A 19,356-nucleotide genomic window follows, 5' to 3' on the forward strand; every position below is an offset into this window, starting at 1 on the left:
CAGCAGACAAGTGGGGGAGCTGGGGACAGTACCCAGGTCTTGTCACTCCCAGGTCTGTGCTCTTTCCACTACCTTACCCAAAAAGCTCCGCCCCTCCTCTCGGACCCCACTTTTTTTATTCCCTCATGCCAGGGGAGGAAGACAAGACCCTGTCAGAAACCCGGCTGCGGGGCCAAGGGTCCAGGCAACACCTGTTAAACCACCCCTCAGGTGCCACCTTAACTTACAAACAACTGTCTTTCTTGGTTTGGCCATCATCTTCCACCCCCCCGGAGCAGTGGGGACAAGCTAAAACGCCTTGGAGAAGCAGCGTGGCTTGGTGGAAAGAGGCTGGGCTTGGGGTCAGACGTCGTGGGTTCTAATCCTGCCTCCTCCACTTGTCAGCTGTGTGACTTTGGGCAAGTCACTTGACTTCTCTGGCCCTCAGTTCCCTCATCTGTAAAATGGGGATGAAGCCTGTGAGCCCTTTGTGGGGCACCCTGATTACCTCGTATCTACCCCAATGCTTAGAATAGTGCTTTGCAATAGTAAGCATTCAACAAATGCCATTATTATTATTATTATTATTTATTCTCTCTTTTTTTCCTATTATGGTACTTGTGAAGCTCTTGCTGCACCAAGAGCTTGGGAGATTTGTCAGGTGGATTTATTGAGCGCTTACTGTGTGCAGAGCCCTGCACCAGGCGCTTGGGAGAGTACAATTAAAAAAAAACAACCCGACACATTCACCTGCCCACAACAAGTTTAGAGAGGGAGACAGACGATCGAAGTGATTGTATTTAATAAGGTTATAAAGGGGGAAGTGATCGTCTGTCGGATGTGAAAGGAGTTGGAATTTCAGGACTCGGGGTCAGGGAACATGTCTGTTTATTGTTGTAGTGTCCTCTCCCAAGCGTTTAGTACAGTGCTCAACACACAGTAAGCGCTCAATAAATGCAATTGAAGGAGGCAGGATATGGGTGAGAGGTCGGCGGTGGGATGGACGAGCTCGAGAAACAGCGAGGAAGTAGGTCGATATTAGAGGAGTGGAAAGGGGCGAGGCCTGGCAAAGGGAAAGGGGAGGAGGTTGGGGAGAAAAAGAAAACGATATCGAGCGGAGAAACAAAACTTGGCAAAGCCGAGGTCGCTGGAGCCGAGCCCAGTTTGAGGCTTGTTCTGCAATCCGGCTTTTACACAGCCGAGCTCCCGCTCCCACCCCTCCTCCCCACTCTGCTCCTGCACCAACTGCACCAGTACATACAGGCGATGATTGTATGATTGATGGCTGATTGATGATTGATCTAAGAATAATAATGATATTATTATTATTATTACTCTGTGCCAAGCACTGCTCTAAGCCCTGGGGCAGATACAAGGTAATCAGGTTGTCCCACGTGGGGCTCACAGTCTTAATCCCCATTTTACAGATGAGGTAACTGAGGCACAGTGAAGTTAAGTGATTCGCCCCAAGTCACAGAGCCAATAAATGGCGGAACTGGGATTAGAAACCACGGCCACCGACTCCCAAACCCGGGCTCTTTCCACTGAGTCACGCTGCTTCTCTCCTCTGAAAGGCCTTCCTCTTCTTTTCCCCTACTCCCTATCCCTTCTGCATCCCCCTTGCACTTGAATTTGCACCCTTTTTACACCCCACCCTCAGCCACATAGCACTTATGTACCTCTCCGTCATTTATTTGTACTAATGTCTGTCTCCCCTTTAAGACTGTACTCTCCATGTGGGTGGGGAACAGATAATAATAATGACATTTGTTAAGGGCTTACTATGTGCCAGGCACTGTTCTAAGCGCTGGGGTGGTTACAAGACAATCAGGTTGGACATAGTCACTGTCCCACATAGAGCTCACACTCTTAATTCCCATTTTACAGAAGAGGGAACTGAAGCACAGAGAAGTTAAATGACTTGCGCAAGGTCACAGCAGACAAGTGGCGGAGCCGGCATTAAAACCCATTTCCTCTGAACTCCCAAGCCCTTGCCGTTTCCACTGAGCCACGCTATCAACTGTGTGGTATTGTAGGCCGCCAGGCGCTTAATACCGAGCTCTACACACAGTAAATGTTCAGTAAATACTAATGTCTGAATTCATTGATCGAGTTGGGATTTCAGAAGGGCCTTGAAGAAGGAGAGAGTAAGGGTCTGCCGAATGTGAAGAGGGAGGAAATTCCAGAGAAGGAAAGATGCCAGCAAAAGGTCAACAGCGAGAGAGATTTGAGCAAAATACAGTGATTAGTTTGGCTCGAGAGGAGCAAAGTTTGCCAAGGAAGGGGTAGGTGTGGTGGGAAAGGAGCAAGGATTAATAGGGGAAAGAGAGCTGATTCTAAGAGTGTCCTAAAAGTGGGGATGAGGAGTTTCTGCTCCATGCAGAGAGGAATGGGAAACATTGGTGGTTCTAGAGGAGTGAGGAGAATGATTTTTTTAGGAAAAAGATCCAGGCAAACTGAGTGAAAAATAGATAGGGAGGGGAGAGAGAGGAAGCAGGGCGGTCAGAGTGGAGGCAGGGAGGTCAGGGAGGTCAGGGAGGAGGCTGGTGCAGTAGATGAGACTGGATATGTGCTTGGACCCCTGTGGTGGCAGTGAATGAGAGGAAGGGGTGGATTCTGGAAATGTTATGGCCGAAGAACAACAAGATCTGGTGATGGACTGATTATGGGGGTTGAAAGAGAGAGGGGATATGGTCAAGGGTACAGGCTGGAGAGATGGGGACAAAGGTTAGAGTGTCAGCTGGGATGGGAAATAGATGGAGGAGGGAATTTAGGAGGAAAGATGGAGAGTTTTGGGCATGTTGAGTTTAAGATGCCGGCTGGCCATTCATGTAGAAATGGAAGCAGCATGACCCGAGGGAAAGAGAATGGGCTTGGGAGCCAGAGGGCCTGAGTTCTAATCTCAGTTCTGCCACTTCTCTGCTGTGTGACTTTGGGCAAGTCACTTCACTTCTCTGTGCCTCAGTGACCTCATTTGCAAAATGGGGATTAAAGTTGTGAGCCCTTGTGGGGCATGGACTGTGTGCAACTTGATTATCTTGTATCTACCCGGCACTTACTACAGTGCCTGGAATATAGTAAGCCCTTCACGAATATTATAAAAATGCAACTTTAGAAGCTAAAGTACTCAGGAAAGATTGACCCACCCACTTTGAAAACACAGTTCCAAATATGGATCTGAGGGTGGAGCTGAGAGAGGGAAACAGTCCCTGCTCAGACCGTTTCTCATTCTGAAGAAAAGGAGCGCTCCAGGATGTTTGGTGAGTTTTGACTCTTCGGAGGAGGCTCTGTCTTCTGTGCTTGGGGTCTGAGTCTCTTCAGACCCTCTGTCTTTAGGCACAGCCCCTTCCTCCCCACCTCCTGCATCTCTTCCGTGGGGAATGGGGTTCAGAATCCAGCTTTAAGTCCGTCAAACGGCAGGGACTGTCTCTATCTGTGGCCGACTTGTTCATCCCAAGCGCTTAGTACAGTGCTCTGCACATAGTAAGCGCTCAATAAATACTATTGAATGAATGAGCTTTCCGGCCCTCCAGTGGGGCAGCGGGCTGGGAGTCCCGGGGTATGGGGGAATGGGGCCAAACACCACCCTGGTTCTTCTCTCTTCAGATCTGTTGCTCGGTGCAGCTATAGGAGGTGGTGAGTATCACCGGGCCCCCTTAGCCCGACCCTCTAAGCCCCTTCAATGATTCATCCTGATGCTCCCACCCCAGTCCCGTGCCCCTTTCCTTCTAGCCCCCCTAGATCGTGGCTCCCCCTGCCCTCCCCCGGACACCTGAAGCCCCCCGACAAAAACCAAGGGCTGGGAGAGGCAGGGAGGGTTTGGGGGAGTGACTGAGTGCAGGGAGACTCCTGTCCCCCTCCTGACTGGCCCCGACTCTTCCCATAGTTGGCACGGTTGTTTCCGCGCCCTTGGCGCTGGGAGCACTGGGCTTCACAGGGGCGGGCATCGCAGCCGGCTCCATCGCCACCAAGATTATGTCTGCAGCGGCCGTGGCCAACGGTGGGGGCGTCGCGGCGGGCAGCCTGGTAGCCACGCTGCAGTCCGTGGGTGAGTGAGAGGCAGAACCCTTGGGGAGGAGGAGGCAGAGGCCACTGGGAAGGGGGCAGAGATCTTGGTGGGAAATAGGGAAATGCCATGGGGGGAGGCAGGGAGAGTCCGTTGGGGGAGATGGGGCGGTGCACAGGGGAGCCGGTACAGGCCCATGAAGGTATGAGGATAGGCCTGAGGCGTGGCCCCAAGATCTCCGGTCTCGCCCCGGGCCCGGGGGGCAGCTAGTGGGCTCCGAGCTGCCCCGCACCCCTCACCTCTCCCCGACCGAGTCTGGAACCAGGCGGTCGTCGTAGAGCGTCTCCCTCCGCCATTTCCTGCCCCCTCCCCTCTCTCCGTTGGCCCCAGGGAAAGCGGATTCTCCATTTCTTCTCCCTCCTTGCCCTGCCTCCCCCGCCTTCCGCCCCCCACCCTTCTCCCTCCCAGGGGCGGCCGGCATATCGACCAGTGCCTCCGCCGCCGTGGGCGTGATCGGCTCCATCGTCGGGGCGGCTCTGTCCCTCATCTGAAGTTTAGAGCATGGCCCTGATGCCGGGACCAGCCTTAAGGTGGCCGGGAGACTGTCGTCACGGTGACACACCACCGCCCAGGATCATCCCAGAAAAATAAAGGAATATTCCTCATGGACCATCTTGCAGGTTCCTTTCTGCGTCGACAGGGGGAAGAGAAGGAAGTAGCTCCATCTCCCTATAATTTATCCTCTCCCACTCTTCCTCCCTATTCCCTTCCGTCATCAGTTTGTCAGCCAAACGTTATTGTTCCTTATCAAAGACAACATCTCCTCTTCTCTTCTCCCCTCTTTGCCTCAGTCTCCCCGTTTGTACCCTGCGCATCTTTCTCTCCCCAGAGGTGCAGAGGAGGCCGTGAGAAGCGGGGAGACGTCTCCTCCTTCTCAAGAACCTCTAGCAATTGTTTCCACCTCTGCATCAAGCAGAAACTCCTTGCCATCGGCTCTAAGGCGCTCAATCTGTTCACCCCTTCCTCTTTATCTTGATGATCTCCTTCTTACAACCCAGCCCACGTATCGTATTTTAATCTTGTCTTTCTCGCCACTGACCTGTCGACCAAGTCCCTTCTCTGGCCTGGAACCCCCTCCTGCTTCTTATATGACAGACCACCAATTGCCGCCCCCCCCCCCCTTTTTTAAAAAAAGCCTTCCTTTCCATCCATCCATGGACAGACTGCGACCCTCCTTTCCACGCTTCCAGAATTCCACCTGCTGCATCCAGGGCTGGGTGGCAAAGTACCCAGGGACTTTATAGGCACAAATTGCAAAGGGAAAAAAAAAAGACAGGAGAAAAGTTTTGGGGTTTTTTTTTATTCTTGTTTTCTCCTGAAACACTGCTGTAGGCTCTGATGGGAAAGCAACCTCTGGCTCGAGGTTAGGAACGCAAGCCAGTGGCATTGCTGCCCAGAGTGTTTGTAAAGGAAAAAATGAAAACTCCCTAAAATCCTGGAAGCCGGAAACCATTTTGGGGAACAGAAACAAGCAGATTCACACCGGGGGACGGGTCCTTGCCCTGCAGACTTCCCAGGGTGAGGGGATTCCTCACAGGTCACTGTGTCTGTCCCTCTGTCCTTCGGCCTCCGGCCAGCGCCCTGTCTCTTCATCGAACAAGTTTCCTAGAGGCCTTGAGGGGGTGGTCTCCGAAGAGGCAGTGGGGAGGGGAGAGAGAGAGAGAGAGAGAGAGAGACAATGAATGGAAGGAAAGATGGAAGGAAAAGAAAAGAAGAAAGCAAAAATGACTCCAGGGAGGCCGTCCGGAGCCTTCAAATCTACCATCTCCCCTGGAGTCACCATCCCCCGGCCCGCCCCGTCTCCGGAAGGGCGGAGTGGGAGGTCGTGGTCTGTCAGTCGGTCTGCCGGTCGGTCGGTCCATAAGCATAAGGGCGGACTCGGTTGGCCTGTGCGGCGGAGCCGGAGTCACCACGAGCAGTAAGTTTGGTTTGTCCCCGTTGCCCGGGCCGCAGCGGCTCAGCGCGGGGGGGGACCGGAGGGGGGTCGGGGGAGCCCGCGACCCCTGATGGCGGTTTGTCGTTGCCGATGTGCTCTCATCGCCGCCGTGGTTGGGGGAGATGAGTGACTGTCCCTCGGCGCCCCTGCCCCGTCCCCTCCCCCCGCCCCCGGGTTTCTCCCCGGCTCTGGCCCCTCCGCTTCCCTGGGCCGCACACAAGCTCACCCCCGGCCCATGGCATCCCCCATCTGCCCCGCGACTCGTCCCCCGCCTCCTTCCTGCCCTCCCTCTCTTCCTCTCTCTCCTCCCCCTCCTCCCCTCTCTCCTTTCCGCCTCCCTCCTCTTCTTTCCCCCTCCCTCCTCTTCTTTCCCCCTCCCTTTCTTCTCCCTCCCTCTTTCTCGCCTCTCTCCTTTCTTCTTTCTCCTTCCCCACCCCTCTCTTTCCCTCTCCCACTCCCTCCTTCCTTCCTTCTCTCCTTCCCTCTCTTCCTCCTCCTCTCTTTCCTTCCCCCTCCCTCCCTCTCTCTCCCCTCTTTCCTTTCCCCGCCCTCCTCTCTTTTCCCTCCCTCGTCTCCTTTCCCCCTCCCTTTCTCCTCCCTCCTCTCTCCTTTCCTCTTTCTCCTTCCCCCACCCCTCTCTTTCCCTCTCCCACTGCCTCCTTCCTTCCTTCTCTCCTTCCCTACCTTCTTCCCCCCTCTCCCCTCCATCCTCTCCTTTCCCCCTCCCTTTCTCCTCTCTCCCTTTCTTTCTTTCCCTCCTCTCTCTCCCCTTCCCCCGTCCCTCTCTTTCCCTCTCCCACTCCCTCCCTCCTTCCTTCTCTCTCTCCTTCCCTCACCCTCCCTCTCTTTCCCTCCTCCTCTCTCTCCCTCCTCTCCTTCCCTCCCTCCGTCCCCGCCTCTCCCCTTCGCTCCTCCCCAAGTTCCACGGTCCCCTGGGGAAGGGGGGGTCTCTGGGCCTCTGGCCTGGGCGCCCCGGGAGCCAATCTGGTTGGCCGCAAGGGTTAATCTGCAGAGGGCGGAGTTTTGACCCGTTCACCTGCTGCCCATCACAGCGGGCGGCTGGGCTCCGGAGAACTCCGGCCCCTCGGCGCTCTCGCCCCTTCTTTCCCTTGCACTGAAGCCTAAGAGATTAAAACCAAACCCCCCAAAAAACCCCAACCCTGACTCCGCGTGCAGTATCACCCCATCCCCACCAGGAGGCGACTCTCCGCGTTGCAGGACGCCAGCTCGGCGCAGCCGGTAAGTGGTGGTATTGGCAGTCGTGGTGCTAATCATCAATAATAATGTTGGGATTCGTGTAGCGCTTACTATGTGCAGAGCACTGTTCTAAGCGCTAGGGTAGGTACAGGGTAATCAGGTTGTCCCACGTGAGGCTCACATTTAATCCCCCTTTTAATAATAATAATAATGTTGGTATCTGTTAAGCGCTTACTATGTGCCGAGCACTGTTCTAAGCGCTGGGGTAGACATAGGAGGATCAGGTTGTCCCACGTGGGGCTCACAGTCTTAATCCCCATTTTCCAGATGAGATAACTGAGGCACAGAGAAGTGAAGTGACTTGCCCACAGCTGACAAGTGGCAGAGTCGCATTCGAACCCATGACCTCTGACTCCCAAGCCCGTGCTCTTTCCACTGAGCCACGCTGCTTCTCAATCAAGCAAGGGTATTGATTGAGTTCGTACTGTGTGCACAGCCCTGAACTAAACGTCGGAGAGAGTAGAATGCAACGGAGCCGGTGGACACGTTCCCTGCCCACAACACCTTTCCAGTCTAACAGTGCGTCGCAAGGGCTCGAGAAGTGTGATTGAGTGACTCTGGGCAGCTGGGGCCGGTTTTACTTCTCGGACTCACCTGGCTTCGAAGTGCCACTCGGAATTCGGGTAGGTGGGTAATAATAATACCAATGGTGGTATCTGTTAAGCGCTTCCCGTGTGCCAGGCACTGTAGTAAGCGCTCGGGTAGAGGCCAGCCATTCGGTTGGTCACAGTCCAACGGGGAGGATCACGGGGCCTCCCGTTCCCCTCAGCTGTCTGGAGTTCTTGCCAGCCAGGAGTCGGCTCTGGTTGGGGCCTGTGGGCTGGTGAGCATCTGCATGTGTACATTAAGCGCTGTGCCAGGTGGCAGATGGACTGTTGAGTCACCGAACGATATCTAGGAACAGTCCCCTCCTGTCATTCGCAGGGGGCTAAATTTCCTTAACACACAGCAATCTGCAGAGCCGCTGACCGACGATCATTAAGGTCAGCGGCAATTAAGGAGAGTGAAGGAATTAGGACTCTGGCCAACGGAACGGCCTACGGGTTGAATCTGAGGAAGGATTCGTATTATTTCCGCCCGATGTAGGACCGGGGAACGTGGCTGTGGGTGGGGAGCAGATTTTCAGCAGAACTCGTGTTGTGCCAGAGAAAGAGAATTTTTGATGGGGCTGCGGCTGAGAAACTAGAATTTCTGCAGTTGAAAAACCTGGATAGTGATTTGTCATGGGGTGGGGGGCTGGGGGAGAAGCTGTGAAAAGCAACTCTTCAAATGACAGGGGCCAGCTGGTATCAGGCAGGCTCCTTCCTAGGGCCCGACACAGCCCATGAATCTCCTTGGAAAACATTTAAGTGCTTGTGGTCTGGAAAGTCAGAACAGGAATATCTGATTAAGTGGTGCTTTCAGAAAGGACCCCAAAAGAGGTTTTTCAATCTATTCCAATATTTGAGTGCCTACTGTATACAGCACACAATAATAATAATAGCTGTGGTATTTGTTAATCAATCAATGGTATTTATTCAGTACTTACTACGTGCCAAGTACTGTACTAAGCACTGGGATAAGTCCCAAATAATCAGACCCCGCATGAGGCCCACAGACTGAGTTAAGAGGGAGAACAGGTTTTGAATCTCCATTTTGAAGAAAAGGAAACTAGGCACAGAGAAGTGACTTACTCAAAGTCACATAGCAGGCATTTCGTGGAGCCTGGATCCGAACCGAGGTCCTCCCACAGCCAGGCCTCTGCTCTTTTCACTTGGCCACACTGCTTCTTTACTAGGCGCTTGGGAGAGTATAACGGAGTTAGACACAATCCCTGTCCTCAAGGAGTTTAAGCAAGGGAGACACCACTAACATAGAGGTTATATGCATTATAAAGGTGCGTACCTAAGCGTGGCAGCTTGTGAAGGGGAGTTGGATGGTAGAGAAGGGGTAGGTTGCTGAGGTCAGGACTAAAGAGAGACTAATAACACTAAAAAATAATAATAATTATGGTATTTATTAAGCATTTGCTATGTGCCCGGAACTATTCTAAGCACTAGGGGAGGTAATAACGTAATCAGGTTGGACACAGTCCATGTCCCATATGGGGCTCACGGTCTTAATCCTCATTTTACAGATGAGGTAACTGAGGCACAGAGAAGTGAAGTGACTTGTCCAGGGTCACGCAGCAGACAAGTGGCAGAGCCGGGATTAGATCCCAGGTCCTTCCGACTCCCAAGCCGGGCTCTGTCCCCTAGGTCACGCTGCTTTTCTAGTCACTAGTGAGTCAGCAGCCCTCTCGGGATCCTGGAAACTGACTCTACGCTGTGGCCACAGAGAGAGCCGCAGTCAGATTTATTGAGCAGGTGCTGTGTGCAGAGCACCGTACTAAGCACTTGGGATAGTCCAATATAGCAATATGACACATATCCTGCCCACATCGAGTTTATAATCTAAAGGCCTGGGCCTTAGAGGGAGCCTGAATCCTTTCAGCAGGAACCCAAGTCTCTCAAGGAAGCTTATAGCTCTTATCATTCTCCTCCTCCACAAGGTAGGGCCCCCAGAAACCTACAAATTCCCAAGTTATCAAAGGAAAAGGCGGGGAGATGCTGGCTAGGACCAATAGGACACTTCCCCTGGCCAGAGAGGTGAGTGGTGGGCATTTCCCTTTCAGCAGCCCTGGATGGTGAGCCAGGGCTAGATGGTGAGCCAGGGCTAGAGCAGCCCTAGAGAAGCAGTGTGGCGCAGTGGAAAGAGCACGGGCTTTGGAGTCAGGGCTCATGAGTTCGAATCCCAGCTCTGCCACTTGTCAGCTGTGTGACTGTGGGCAAGTCACTTAACTTCTCTGTGCCTCAGTTCCCTCATCTGTAAAAATGGGGATTAAGACTGTGAGCCCCACGTGGGACAACCTGATTCCCCTGTGTTTACCCCAGCGCTTAGAACAGTGCTCTGCACATAGTAAGCGCTTAACAAATACCAACATTATTATTATTATTATGGTGGGGTGAGGATTGGGGAGAGCAGTAGTGTGGGATCTGTGGGGCGAAAAGGGGGAGAGAAGTAGTGAGCGATCTGCGGAGTGAGAAGGAGTGAGAACAGAAGCGTGGGATCTGTGGGGTGAGACTGGGAAAGATCGTCGTGTGTGGAACCTGTGGGGTGAGAAGAGGGGCGAACAGTAGTGGGGGATCTGTGGGGTGAGAAGGGGGAGAGAATAGTAGTGTGGAATGGCTGGCAAAGAGATGGGGACGGGGTAAGGCCCTGCATCCTGCCAGCTTTCCTTATCTCAGGTCACCCAGATCAGAGCAGTTTCTCCAAATAGCCTTATCTCCGACCAAATTTTAGTGTCCTCACCCTCCTAAATTGTAAAGTACTTGAAGGCAGGAATTTTGTCTCCTAACTCTCCCAGGCCCTTGGTGTGGTGTTTTGCACGCAGTAAGTGTTCAATAAATATTAATGTTCGGCAGGACAGGAAGTGAACTTTAACAAAACTCTCCCCGGCAAGACATCACTTGCTTTGTATGAGGCTGAGCCTATTGGAAATGGGTGCCGTTTATCTACCAGTTTCTCTGGTGGGCAGGGACTGCATCTACCAACTCTGTTGTACTGTGCTTTCCAAGGACTTAGTACAGTGCTCCACACCAGTAAGCGCTCAATAAATACCAGCGCTCAATAAAAATGGGCTCGAGACAGTAAGCACTTAACAAATACCTAAAAAAACCACCCCAAAACTAGAAAACTTAGAAAGGATATGTGGTTCTTCTCTGACCTTGAGACTTGAATCTTAAGTGGCTTTAACTTATCATGGACAGTACTATTATATTGTGCTCTCCCAAGTGCTTAGTAGAGTGCTCTGCGGGCCATAAGCACTTGAAAAGCTTAATATGATTGATTGGACTTCCTTTCCCTTCCCCCTCCATTGCTAAGCTTATCAAATGAATATGTCACTTTAAACTCCGATGGAAATCCTCTGCTTAATCCCTTCCAGAAGGGAAGTAAACCAATTTTCATTTCCTTTTGGATCCATAAGAATAATCCTTGGCAGGCTCCAACTTTTCCCAAATCAAATTGTAGGGAAGCACAATGGAGATAATTCTAGGCCTGCATACTTCAAGAAATAAGGTTTGTAAACAACCTTTTGGAAGGGGCTTTTGCCTTCATAACTTTGCATATCACCTTCAGGACTGATCAGATATTTTGGGGTACAGGGAATTATTGACCAAGACAGGCCTAAAGGAGCAGCAGTGAAAACTTTTTTTTTTTTTTAGCAAGGAGACTAGCGAGAACTGAGAATAGCAAAGAAAACTCTTTTACTGCAAGGTGACTAGCAAGAGCAAGCCCAACCTCTGGTTAAGGACCGAGAATTGGTAAAGCAAGTGGAATGCCACTTGCTAAATGAATTGTGTCTACCCACTCTATTGTATTACTAAGTGCTTGGGCAAGTGTAAGCACCCAATAAATACCACTGATCATGATGATGCATCCTTTAAGATTCTTATTTTCTTTCTAAAGGGAAGAGTGAAGCTACTCTGGAGGAGCCTCTCATATCACCATTAGCAATCAGTGGTATTTATTGGGCACTTATTTTATGCAGAGCACTTTAATGACTGATTAAACTCAGTCAGAGAAATCTGGTTTTCATCTCTTGCTTCCTGAGGTGGTGAGCCCGAGTTTCATGCACTTCTGGGAATTCTGAAGGGTCAGAGGAAACTATTACGGCTTGATTTCCCAAATCATCTTCTCCTCCTCACACAAGATACTCCTCTGTAATTGTAACCAAAAGGGAAAGGTGACAAAAGACACTAGACACTGAGCTCCCAGGGCAGGGAGCATGTCTACCAATGCTACTGTCATCTCCCTAGCGCTTAGGTGTTCTGCACACCGTAAGCCCTCAATAAAATACCATTGATTTATTGGTAGTCCTGGAGGGAGTAATTAGGGAGCCTGTGGTTTTGGCTAGAGGTGAATCAACTAGGTTTAATCGTTGTGTTTCCTCAGTGAGAGACTAGGTCCAAAAATCCTTAGTGACTGTTCCCTGGTTGTGGGGAAGGACAGGGAGCAAAGAGAATCACAGTTCTACTCCTTTTGAGTTTTCACCATTCCAGGAGCCCTTGAGGCAGAACACCTGAAAAAAATGATCTTTTCAAGTTCAGTCTGAACATGAAGGTTGGTACAATTAAAAAACTGGCACCGAGTTAGGAAGATAAAATTTTATTTCAAATATTGGAATTCACTTGTAAGCATTTAGAATCGCTAATAAACTTGGTTTGGTGTGGAGGAACTTCATAGGTAAGTGTAGAGGCCTTTTTGATAGGGATATGAGAGGTATCCAGTTGGCGAAGAGTGGAGAAGGCGCCCTCCAATCTCGGGAGAGGATATCAGAACAGCCCGCTCGATCCGGCTCTCACTGGGAGGGGAAATGCTATTCCAAGCGTCGGCTGCTGCTGCCTCACCCCCTTGAGGGTGGCACGACAAGCCACGGCATCCTGCCCACGCCCAGCGCGACGGGGCCCACCAGAGGCTTCATCTGGGCCGCGGCTCCTTTTGGGTTCAAGCTGCCATTCCCGAACCCTCTAAGGTAAAACCCCGGTGAAGGACCTGGCCCCCATTTGGAGGCTGGGGATCCAAATTTGACCAGAGCACCATAGTGATAACAATAATGACAGTATTAATAACGGTGATAATGTTAAGTGCTTACTCTATGCCAAGCACAGGCATTGTACTAAGTGCTGGGGAAGATTCAAAGTCCGTTCCAAACAGGGCTCACAGTCTAAGGGGGAGGGAGAATGGGTATTTAATCCCCACGTTAGAGATGGGGGAAACCAAGGCACAGAAAAATTAAGTGAGTTGCCCAAGGTCCCACAGCAGGCAAGTGGCAAGGCCAGGATTAGAACTCAGCAGCATCTAGGACATGTTGATCGGGTCTGTGGGCTGGAGGTGAAGGATGGGCCAGGGTAGGGGGAAGCGGAATGGGGGAGGATCCAAGAATAATAATAATGTTGGTATTTGTTAAGCGTTTAATATGTGCAGAGCACTGTACTAAGCGCTGGGGTAGAAACAGGGTAATCAGGTTGTCCCATGTGAGGCTCACAGTCTTGATCCCCATTTGACAGATGAGGTAACTGAGGCACAGAGAAGTTAATCCTGGACTCCGTCCACGAAGTGACAGCGGCACTGCCGCCACCAGCTACGGGTTCCCTTTGTGGGACAAATTTATCTCATCAGTGGCGAGTCCATCCTTCAAATCCCTTAATTCGAAGCCCTCCAAGACCCCTCCATCTGGCCATTCCAAATGGCCGAGATGGAGGCGACTGTGCAAAATGTGTCCAAGCACACACAATTCGGGGCTGAGGAGACGCAGTCAGGGGCAACAATAAAGTCTCCACCCTCCTCAGGACATTAAATTACCATCCAGGGACTACTACTGAGAAGCTCCAGCAAATATTCTGATTTCAGAAAAGCAATTAAAAAAAAAAAACCCTCAGCAATAAAAAGACTTAGCGATGAAATAGACGCTTACCTTCCTGGGCAAAAATTTCCAGTTAATTTTCGTGCTTTTTAGAGGGAGAGATGGCACTGTTCTCTTTTTCTGCAGGGTTAGGATATGTGCAAGTAAACCAACGAGGGTTACAGAAGGGAAATAAATCATTCTGAGTTCATCTGACGAAAAGGAAATGAATAACTCACCCATTGTATACAAATATACTATTTTATTCTAGGGGAATATTTCTGTGGCTTCTGTCAAGGGAAAACCCAGAAGTTTAAAAAACAGATAGGTGGTCTGGGGTGTTTCTCTTGCTTTTTCCCTGAAAAAAAAAAAAATCATTTCACACAATTTTAATAAAATAAAAAAACCAAACAATCTGACACAGACATTAACAGCTACACTCATGAGGAATGACCAATAATTAACTCATGGATACTTCCTCCTATGCATTAATTTAGGGTTCTGGGCAACTCCGTGGACTTACATGCAACTGAAAACCTGACATTTTGTACAGCCATACACTATCTGGGTATCCTGTTCTCAGTTAAAAGGTATAAATTTTTTTTCTTGTCATTATGCCATAACAATTCATCCACTACGTTAACTACTTTTATTTTTCTTACAACTACTGGGGGGAAGTGTTAGTGTTTATACACCATAAAATTCTGATCGCTGGAACTGGTACACCTTCGAGGATTCGGATGATCAGATGATTTATTGGCAGGGTAATAATCAGTGGCCAGGCCTCCTTCCTCCCCGATAGGCAGGGTGGTGAAATAAACAAGTTCTCTGGTCAGAAAAGGACAAACACAGATGGACGTGATCATACAGAATCAGGGGCAGATTTACTTCTTTCACACAGTTCTTGGTATTAAAAAATACATCAGTGAAACCTGTTACAGGCAGAGGAACAGAACTACTAAGTACACAATGTCAAAAAGGCTACTTTCTGATTTTTATTATAGTTCAATGACCTTTAGTTACTGCTTAAAAAAAAAAAAACCACAAAAGGAGTTGTTTTTCAAAGTTGTTAAATTTCTGAGTGGTATTCAGAACTTCTAATATTCCCATCCTGGGGTCCAGTTAAACCCGACTAAAGAAGTTGCGTGACTGGCCCGCAGGATCTCTCACAACTTACAACCGTTGCTCCTTTCAAAAGTCCGCGATTTAGATATACTCCTGAAGGGAGTGCATCTGAAGTCTGAATAATGACGGGAGAAGACCTGGATACGGACTCTTACAAGACAGGCGTTAGCTTGGGTCCTGACCCCCTGGGGGCCCACTTTCTTTGCAGAGGGGCCAGGACTGAAAGGCCTTCTTCCAAATGTTGAGCGTCTAAGTCTGATACATTTAGGAGTTTTCCCACCTGTTCTGAGCGCAAAAGTAATACTGTGTCTTTGTGCGACTTTGCACGTGTTTTCCAGGGTGGAGAGAACAAGGGGGATGGGGGGGGGGGGGGGGGGGAGAACCAGATGAAGAATGTGAGAAAGAAAAGAAAAAAAGGAAGGGTGTATGTATGGTGTTCATTTTGAAATGACAGGGGCCTCCAAAGACCTGGTGGAGAAGATAAAACAAAATATGAAGAATTAATTGGGGCAGGTGGGGGATGGGGGAGGGAAGAGAGGAAGGGAGGGAGATGGGGGAGGGGACGCAGCGGGAGGAAGGAAAGCTGCCGTTTCCAACCCCTCACAGTTCCGCAGACTGCAGTGCCTGCTTAGGTGACAGCAGCAATTGCCTGTAGAGACCTGCAAGGATCGCAGCCCGTTTCCTCCTCACGTCCCAGGCCCTTAAGGCTTGGCTGGGTCCGTTCCCCGAGCCTTCTCTTCCGAATAGCCGGGGCTCCTGGGGCTCCGTCTGCCTCGCTTGGGCCGTGTCCTAGGCCCTCAGAGCTGGAGGGCAGGAGGAAGGGGTTCCTGGGCCTGGGTACAGACCAGTGAAGGCATCGGTCCACCACCTGAGTGACAGCGGCAGAGGCGTCAAAGGCTTTCGTCTTCCCAAGCTGAGATGGCAGTGGAGGCCCAAGACGAGATCCCCTCTGACCCTGCTGCTACCCCTGCTGATGCAGGGTCTGAGGCCTTAGATTCCCCCAGTCACGCCTCGGAGTTTGCTCTGAGATCTCCGCGGGTTTCTCCCCCCGACCCTTGGCCCCGAGTTGTCTTAGGGTCTCCCCGGCGGCTAGGCTTGTGCTCCCAAGTCCTAGGAGCCGAGGCCTAGCTCTCTAAGGTCTACGGTTACTGTGGTAGAGTTTTATACAACATTTTCCTTAAAAATATTTCACAATTTGTTATTCCCAAACAAAATAAGATTATGCACCACTCAGAGAAATAGGTTAGTTCATCTTTAGTTTGTCTGCTTTAAGAATCTGTCCACTGTCAAAGGACCTCATTTCTCTCAGCTTACGTGTCGCTTCCTTCGATTCCAGTTTATAAATCCGCTGTGTTTCACAAGATGCCTTTTTTTCCTTTTTCCTTTGCTTTTCCGGTTTTTTTATTTTTTTCGGTTCGAAGTCGAGAGGACTTGGCTTGTCTGATGGCCGGAGGCGGGCCGCTTTCACAGTTTGGTGCTTGCAAATGCATATGAAAATAAAACCCCACTGCAGTTTTAATCTGATAACTCGACATCGGAGTCCTCGGATTTGACTTTGGCAAGTTCTTCGTGCACTTCCCTCACCAAGAGGATGCGTGTTAACATGGTGTCCAGTGTTCCGGGGTCTATCGGTAAAGTAGAGTACCACATGGGGCTGTTTGGGACGCAGGAGAGCTCCGGCTGGAGGTAAAACACATCGCTCCTCTGCTTCACGCTTTCAGAACTAAATGGGGGAGAAAAGAAGATGGAGTTTCAGAGCAGAGTGCCATCAGTCCACCTGTCAATCCATCGGTAGTATTTACTGAGTGCTTGGAGGGGGCACAGCACTGTATTAAAGGCCTTGGGAGAGGACAGTAAAGCTAAAACAAATGATCCCTGCAACCTAGCCGGGTGGGGCGGGGAGAGGGAAACCGGTGCCAAAATAAACTACAGGTTGGAGGAAGATGCAGCACGGCCTAGGGGAAAAAGCACAAGCTGGGGAGCCTGAGGGCCTGGGTTCTAATCCCTGCTCTGCCTCTTGTCAGCTGTGCAACCTTGGGCAAGTCACTTCACTTCTCTGGACCTGTTACCTCATCCGTAAAAAGGGGATCAAGACTGTGAGCCCCAAGTGGGACACGGACTGTGTCCACCCCATTATCCTGTGTGTACCCCAGTGCTTTAGTACAGTGCCTGGCCCCTAGTAAGAGCTTAGCAAATACCATTAAAAGAAAAACAAAAAAAAAAGAGAATGGAAAAATGGATATGTGGATGAGTGAGGACTTCAAGTTAATATGTACAGAAGTCCTATGGGTCATGGTGAGTATATAGGCACTGCGATGATACCTGAGAGATATCGCCTAGGGGAAATATAAATTAATCGTAGAAGGACGTTCATTACGCACACGCCAGAACAGCTCTAACGGGGTATTAGAATTGTTTTGGTAACTGTCTGCCAACTTTTTGAGGTTCCCATGGTAATTTTTGTAGCAGGGAGAGGCTGCTGCTACATGCCAAATTCCAATTTGTGAAAATTACAATTTTGACCTCCTGCAGGATCAGCTGGACAAACTCTTCTTTCCTAAACTGTCCCTACTGCTCAGCAGCGACCCAAAGTTTAGTCTGCAGATAAAGTTTATAAAGCCCAGAGGGGAAATGGGGTTACTAAAAAAATTAAAAGAAAATACACTGAAGTACTAGCACGAAGCACAGTTCAAATGCAATCAAGAGGCACCGTAAGAGGCCACTTCCACTCTTGAAGAGTTTTTTAAAAAATGGGAAACAAGGAGAGTGGAGGAAGGAGATTCAAAGGCAGATGCTTGTTCTGCGGCTATAGCCAAATAATCATCTTCTTCCTAGAAGAAGAGGCCTGCTTCGGACGGTTCTCTTCGGTTCACTCTGTGCGGTGTGGCTTAGTGGCAAGCGTCCAGGCTTGGGAGTCAAACGACCTGGGTTCTAATCCTGGCTCTGCCACCTGCTTCCTGGGTAACCTTAGCAGATCAATTCATTTCTCTGGACCTTAGTTTCCTCTTCTGTAAAAAGGGCACTCGATACCCACTCTCCGTTTTACTTAGAATGTGGGCTAGGGACTGTCGTCGACCTGATTATCTTCTAATCTGCCCCAGTGCTTAGTACAGTACTCGGCACACAGTAAGTGCTTAGCAAATTACCATTATTATTACAATATTGATGATGATGCCTACCCATGCTGCCACTAACAGTAATTGTTCTGGGTGCCTATATCCAGAAAGGTAAAACTTGCCTCTCTTTGTTATAGTAAGGCCCTGTCAACACGGGGTTGCTTCCAGCATGCACCTAAACCTAAGGCCCGTAGGCCTTGACCTAACCTAGTTTGCAGACTAATAAGTGGAAAAGGTGGGTTAGTGTCCCTCTTCTTCATCGTGGGTTATTCTGGCTACAGAAGGAGCGCATTTAGTCCTCTGCTGTTTGACCAGCAAGCGCTCCTGGGAATTTGAGTCAGTTTGCTGGACTAAGGTGCATGCACGACGGGCCGGGGAGCGTACACCTCCCTGCCGGCTCTGGAACCAGACAGGGGACTGGCCCAGGCCAGCACGCGGGACTCTAGCAAGGGGGAGGTCACTTACCACTTCGACAAGTAAAATTCATAAAGCCGAACTGGGCACCGTAGTGGGTTATCGGTGTTCTCGGCCATTTCTACGGCTGTGGGAACCTCTTCGTCCTCACCGCGTTTCCTTTTGCCCACTGATAATTTATCTAGAGTCAGGAAGACAAGACAGTTAAGATGCAGTATCTGGCTTAGTCCAGCCACTGTGGTATTGCGACGGAGCAAGAGGAAAACGGTCAGGAGCAGCAGTTTCTTAAAGGTACAAGAATGGGACCGGCAGTCGTGACAAGACCCCCCACCTTGGGCACACCCTGCTGACATTGCCATGAGGACAAAAGAAGCCTCCTATGGGCTCCCCCAGCCACAGCCCACTACGTCTCAGCCTAAGAAGCCTCCTGGTTCTCCTATAAATCAGCGGGGAGGGGGCTGCATGCTCAAAGAACCCCGACGATAAAAAAAAAAAAAAAGCTCAAACTATAGCCCTCGCCACTTCCGATGTGTGCACGTGACTTCCGGTTGCGCCAGAGCCAAACGTGATCGTGTTGTCGGACGAAGCGCTCCCCGATCCTCTAACAAACACTCTAGCCCAAATGCATCATGAAAATCCTCACGCTCTGGCAGGATTGAGAGGGGCTGGTTCTATTGGCCGACACACCGCCGTCCCTGCTGCTCAATCTCTGCCCTAAATTCCTCTGATCAAATGAAAATGCTATCTGGAACTGACATCTCTGAGGTGATGACAAACCACCCTCTTTCGGTTAGAGCTCAAGAGGGACAGACACAAGGCCAGAGGCAGGGATCGTACCACTTTCTCTTTCCTTACCTCTCCATCTAGGCTCTCAGGGAGTCCCCCCGGCCCCCGCACACACTCCCTTTGTCTCTCTGCTCCTCAGCGACACTTGTAACCTTTCTTATTTCTTCAGTCCTCCCTGCAGGATTTCCTCCATGTTTCCTGAATTGAGGGAATGGTATGCCCTACAGAAGAGAGTTTTTAACTCCCAGGTAAT

At 50.4% G+C, this 19,356-nt stretch overlaps 2 protein-coding genes and 1 long non-coding RNA gene across 9 annotated transcripts in view; 2 read left to right on the top strand and 1 right to left on the bottom strand.

Moving 5' to 3' along the window:
- The first annotated feature begins 3,166 nt into the window (after nucleotides 1–3,166).
- Nucleotides 3,167–4,654, top strand: IFI27 (interferon alpha inducible protein 27). The gene is made up of 4 exons (XM_029081038.2): nucleotides 3,167–3,239; nucleotides 3,586–3,615; nucleotides 3,866–4,027; nucleotides 4,454–4,654. The coding sequence occupies exons 1-4, from the start codon at nucleotides 3,233–3,235 to the stop codon at nucleotides 4,534–4,536; spliced, it is 282 nt and encodes a 93-aa protein (XP_028936871.1). The 5' UTR covers nucleotides 3,167–3,232; the 3' UTR covers nucleotides 4,537–4,654.
- A 2,233-nt stretch (nucleotides 4,655–6,887) lies between these two features.
- LOC114817501 lies at nucleotides 6,888–18,760 on the top strand. Its single transcript, XR_003765365.2, has 3 exons — nucleotides 6,888–7,220; nucleotides 7,675–7,861; nucleotides 18,503–18,760. It is a non-coding gene; the product is annotated as an uncharacterized LOC114817501 (long non-coding RNA).
- Nucleotides 13,905–19,356, bottom strand: part of LOC100091671 (zinc finger MYM-type protein 4) — a 62,636-nt gene continuing 57,184 nt past the window's right edge. For 6 of the 7 annotated variants that reach the window (XM_029081519.2, XM_029081517.2, XM_029081516.2 and 3 more), the window contains 2 exons: nucleotides 18,369–18,498; nucleotides 16,027–16,510 (listed from right to left, as the gene is read on the bottom strand). In XM_029081519.2, the coding sequence (XP_028937352.1) occupies nucleotides 16,303–16,510; nucleotides 18,369–18,498 (338 nt within the window). In that variant the 3' untranslated portion in view covers nucleotides 16,027–16,302. Of the gene's footprint in view, nucleotides 14,021–16,026; nucleotides 16,511–18,368; nucleotides 18,499–19,356 lie in introns of those variants that run through there. The other variant, XR_005660931.1, reaches the window with a different exon arrangement.

This window comes from Ornithorhynchus anatinus, chromosome 16, assembly GCF_004115215.2.
Source record: "Ornithorhynchus anatinus isolate Pmale09 chromosome 16, mOrnAna1.pri.v4, whole genome shotgun sequence".
NCBI classification, from domain to species: domain Eukaryota; kingdom Metazoa; phylum Chordata; class Mammalia; order Monotremata; family Ornithorhynchidae; genus Ornithorhynchus; species Ornithorhynchus anatinus.

Bases quoted from the DNA above. Each gene is read 5' to 3' on its own strand.
- IFI27 (XM_029081038.2), top strand. The intron at 3,616-3,865 runs GTGAGTATCACC...CTCTTCCCATAG, and splicing joins CGGTGCAGCTATAGGAGGTG to TTGGCACGGTTGTTTCCGCG. The intron at 4,028-4,453 runs GTGAGTGAGAGG...TCTCCCTCCCAG, and splicing joins AGCCACGCTGCAGTCCGTGG to GGGCGGCCGGCATATCGACC.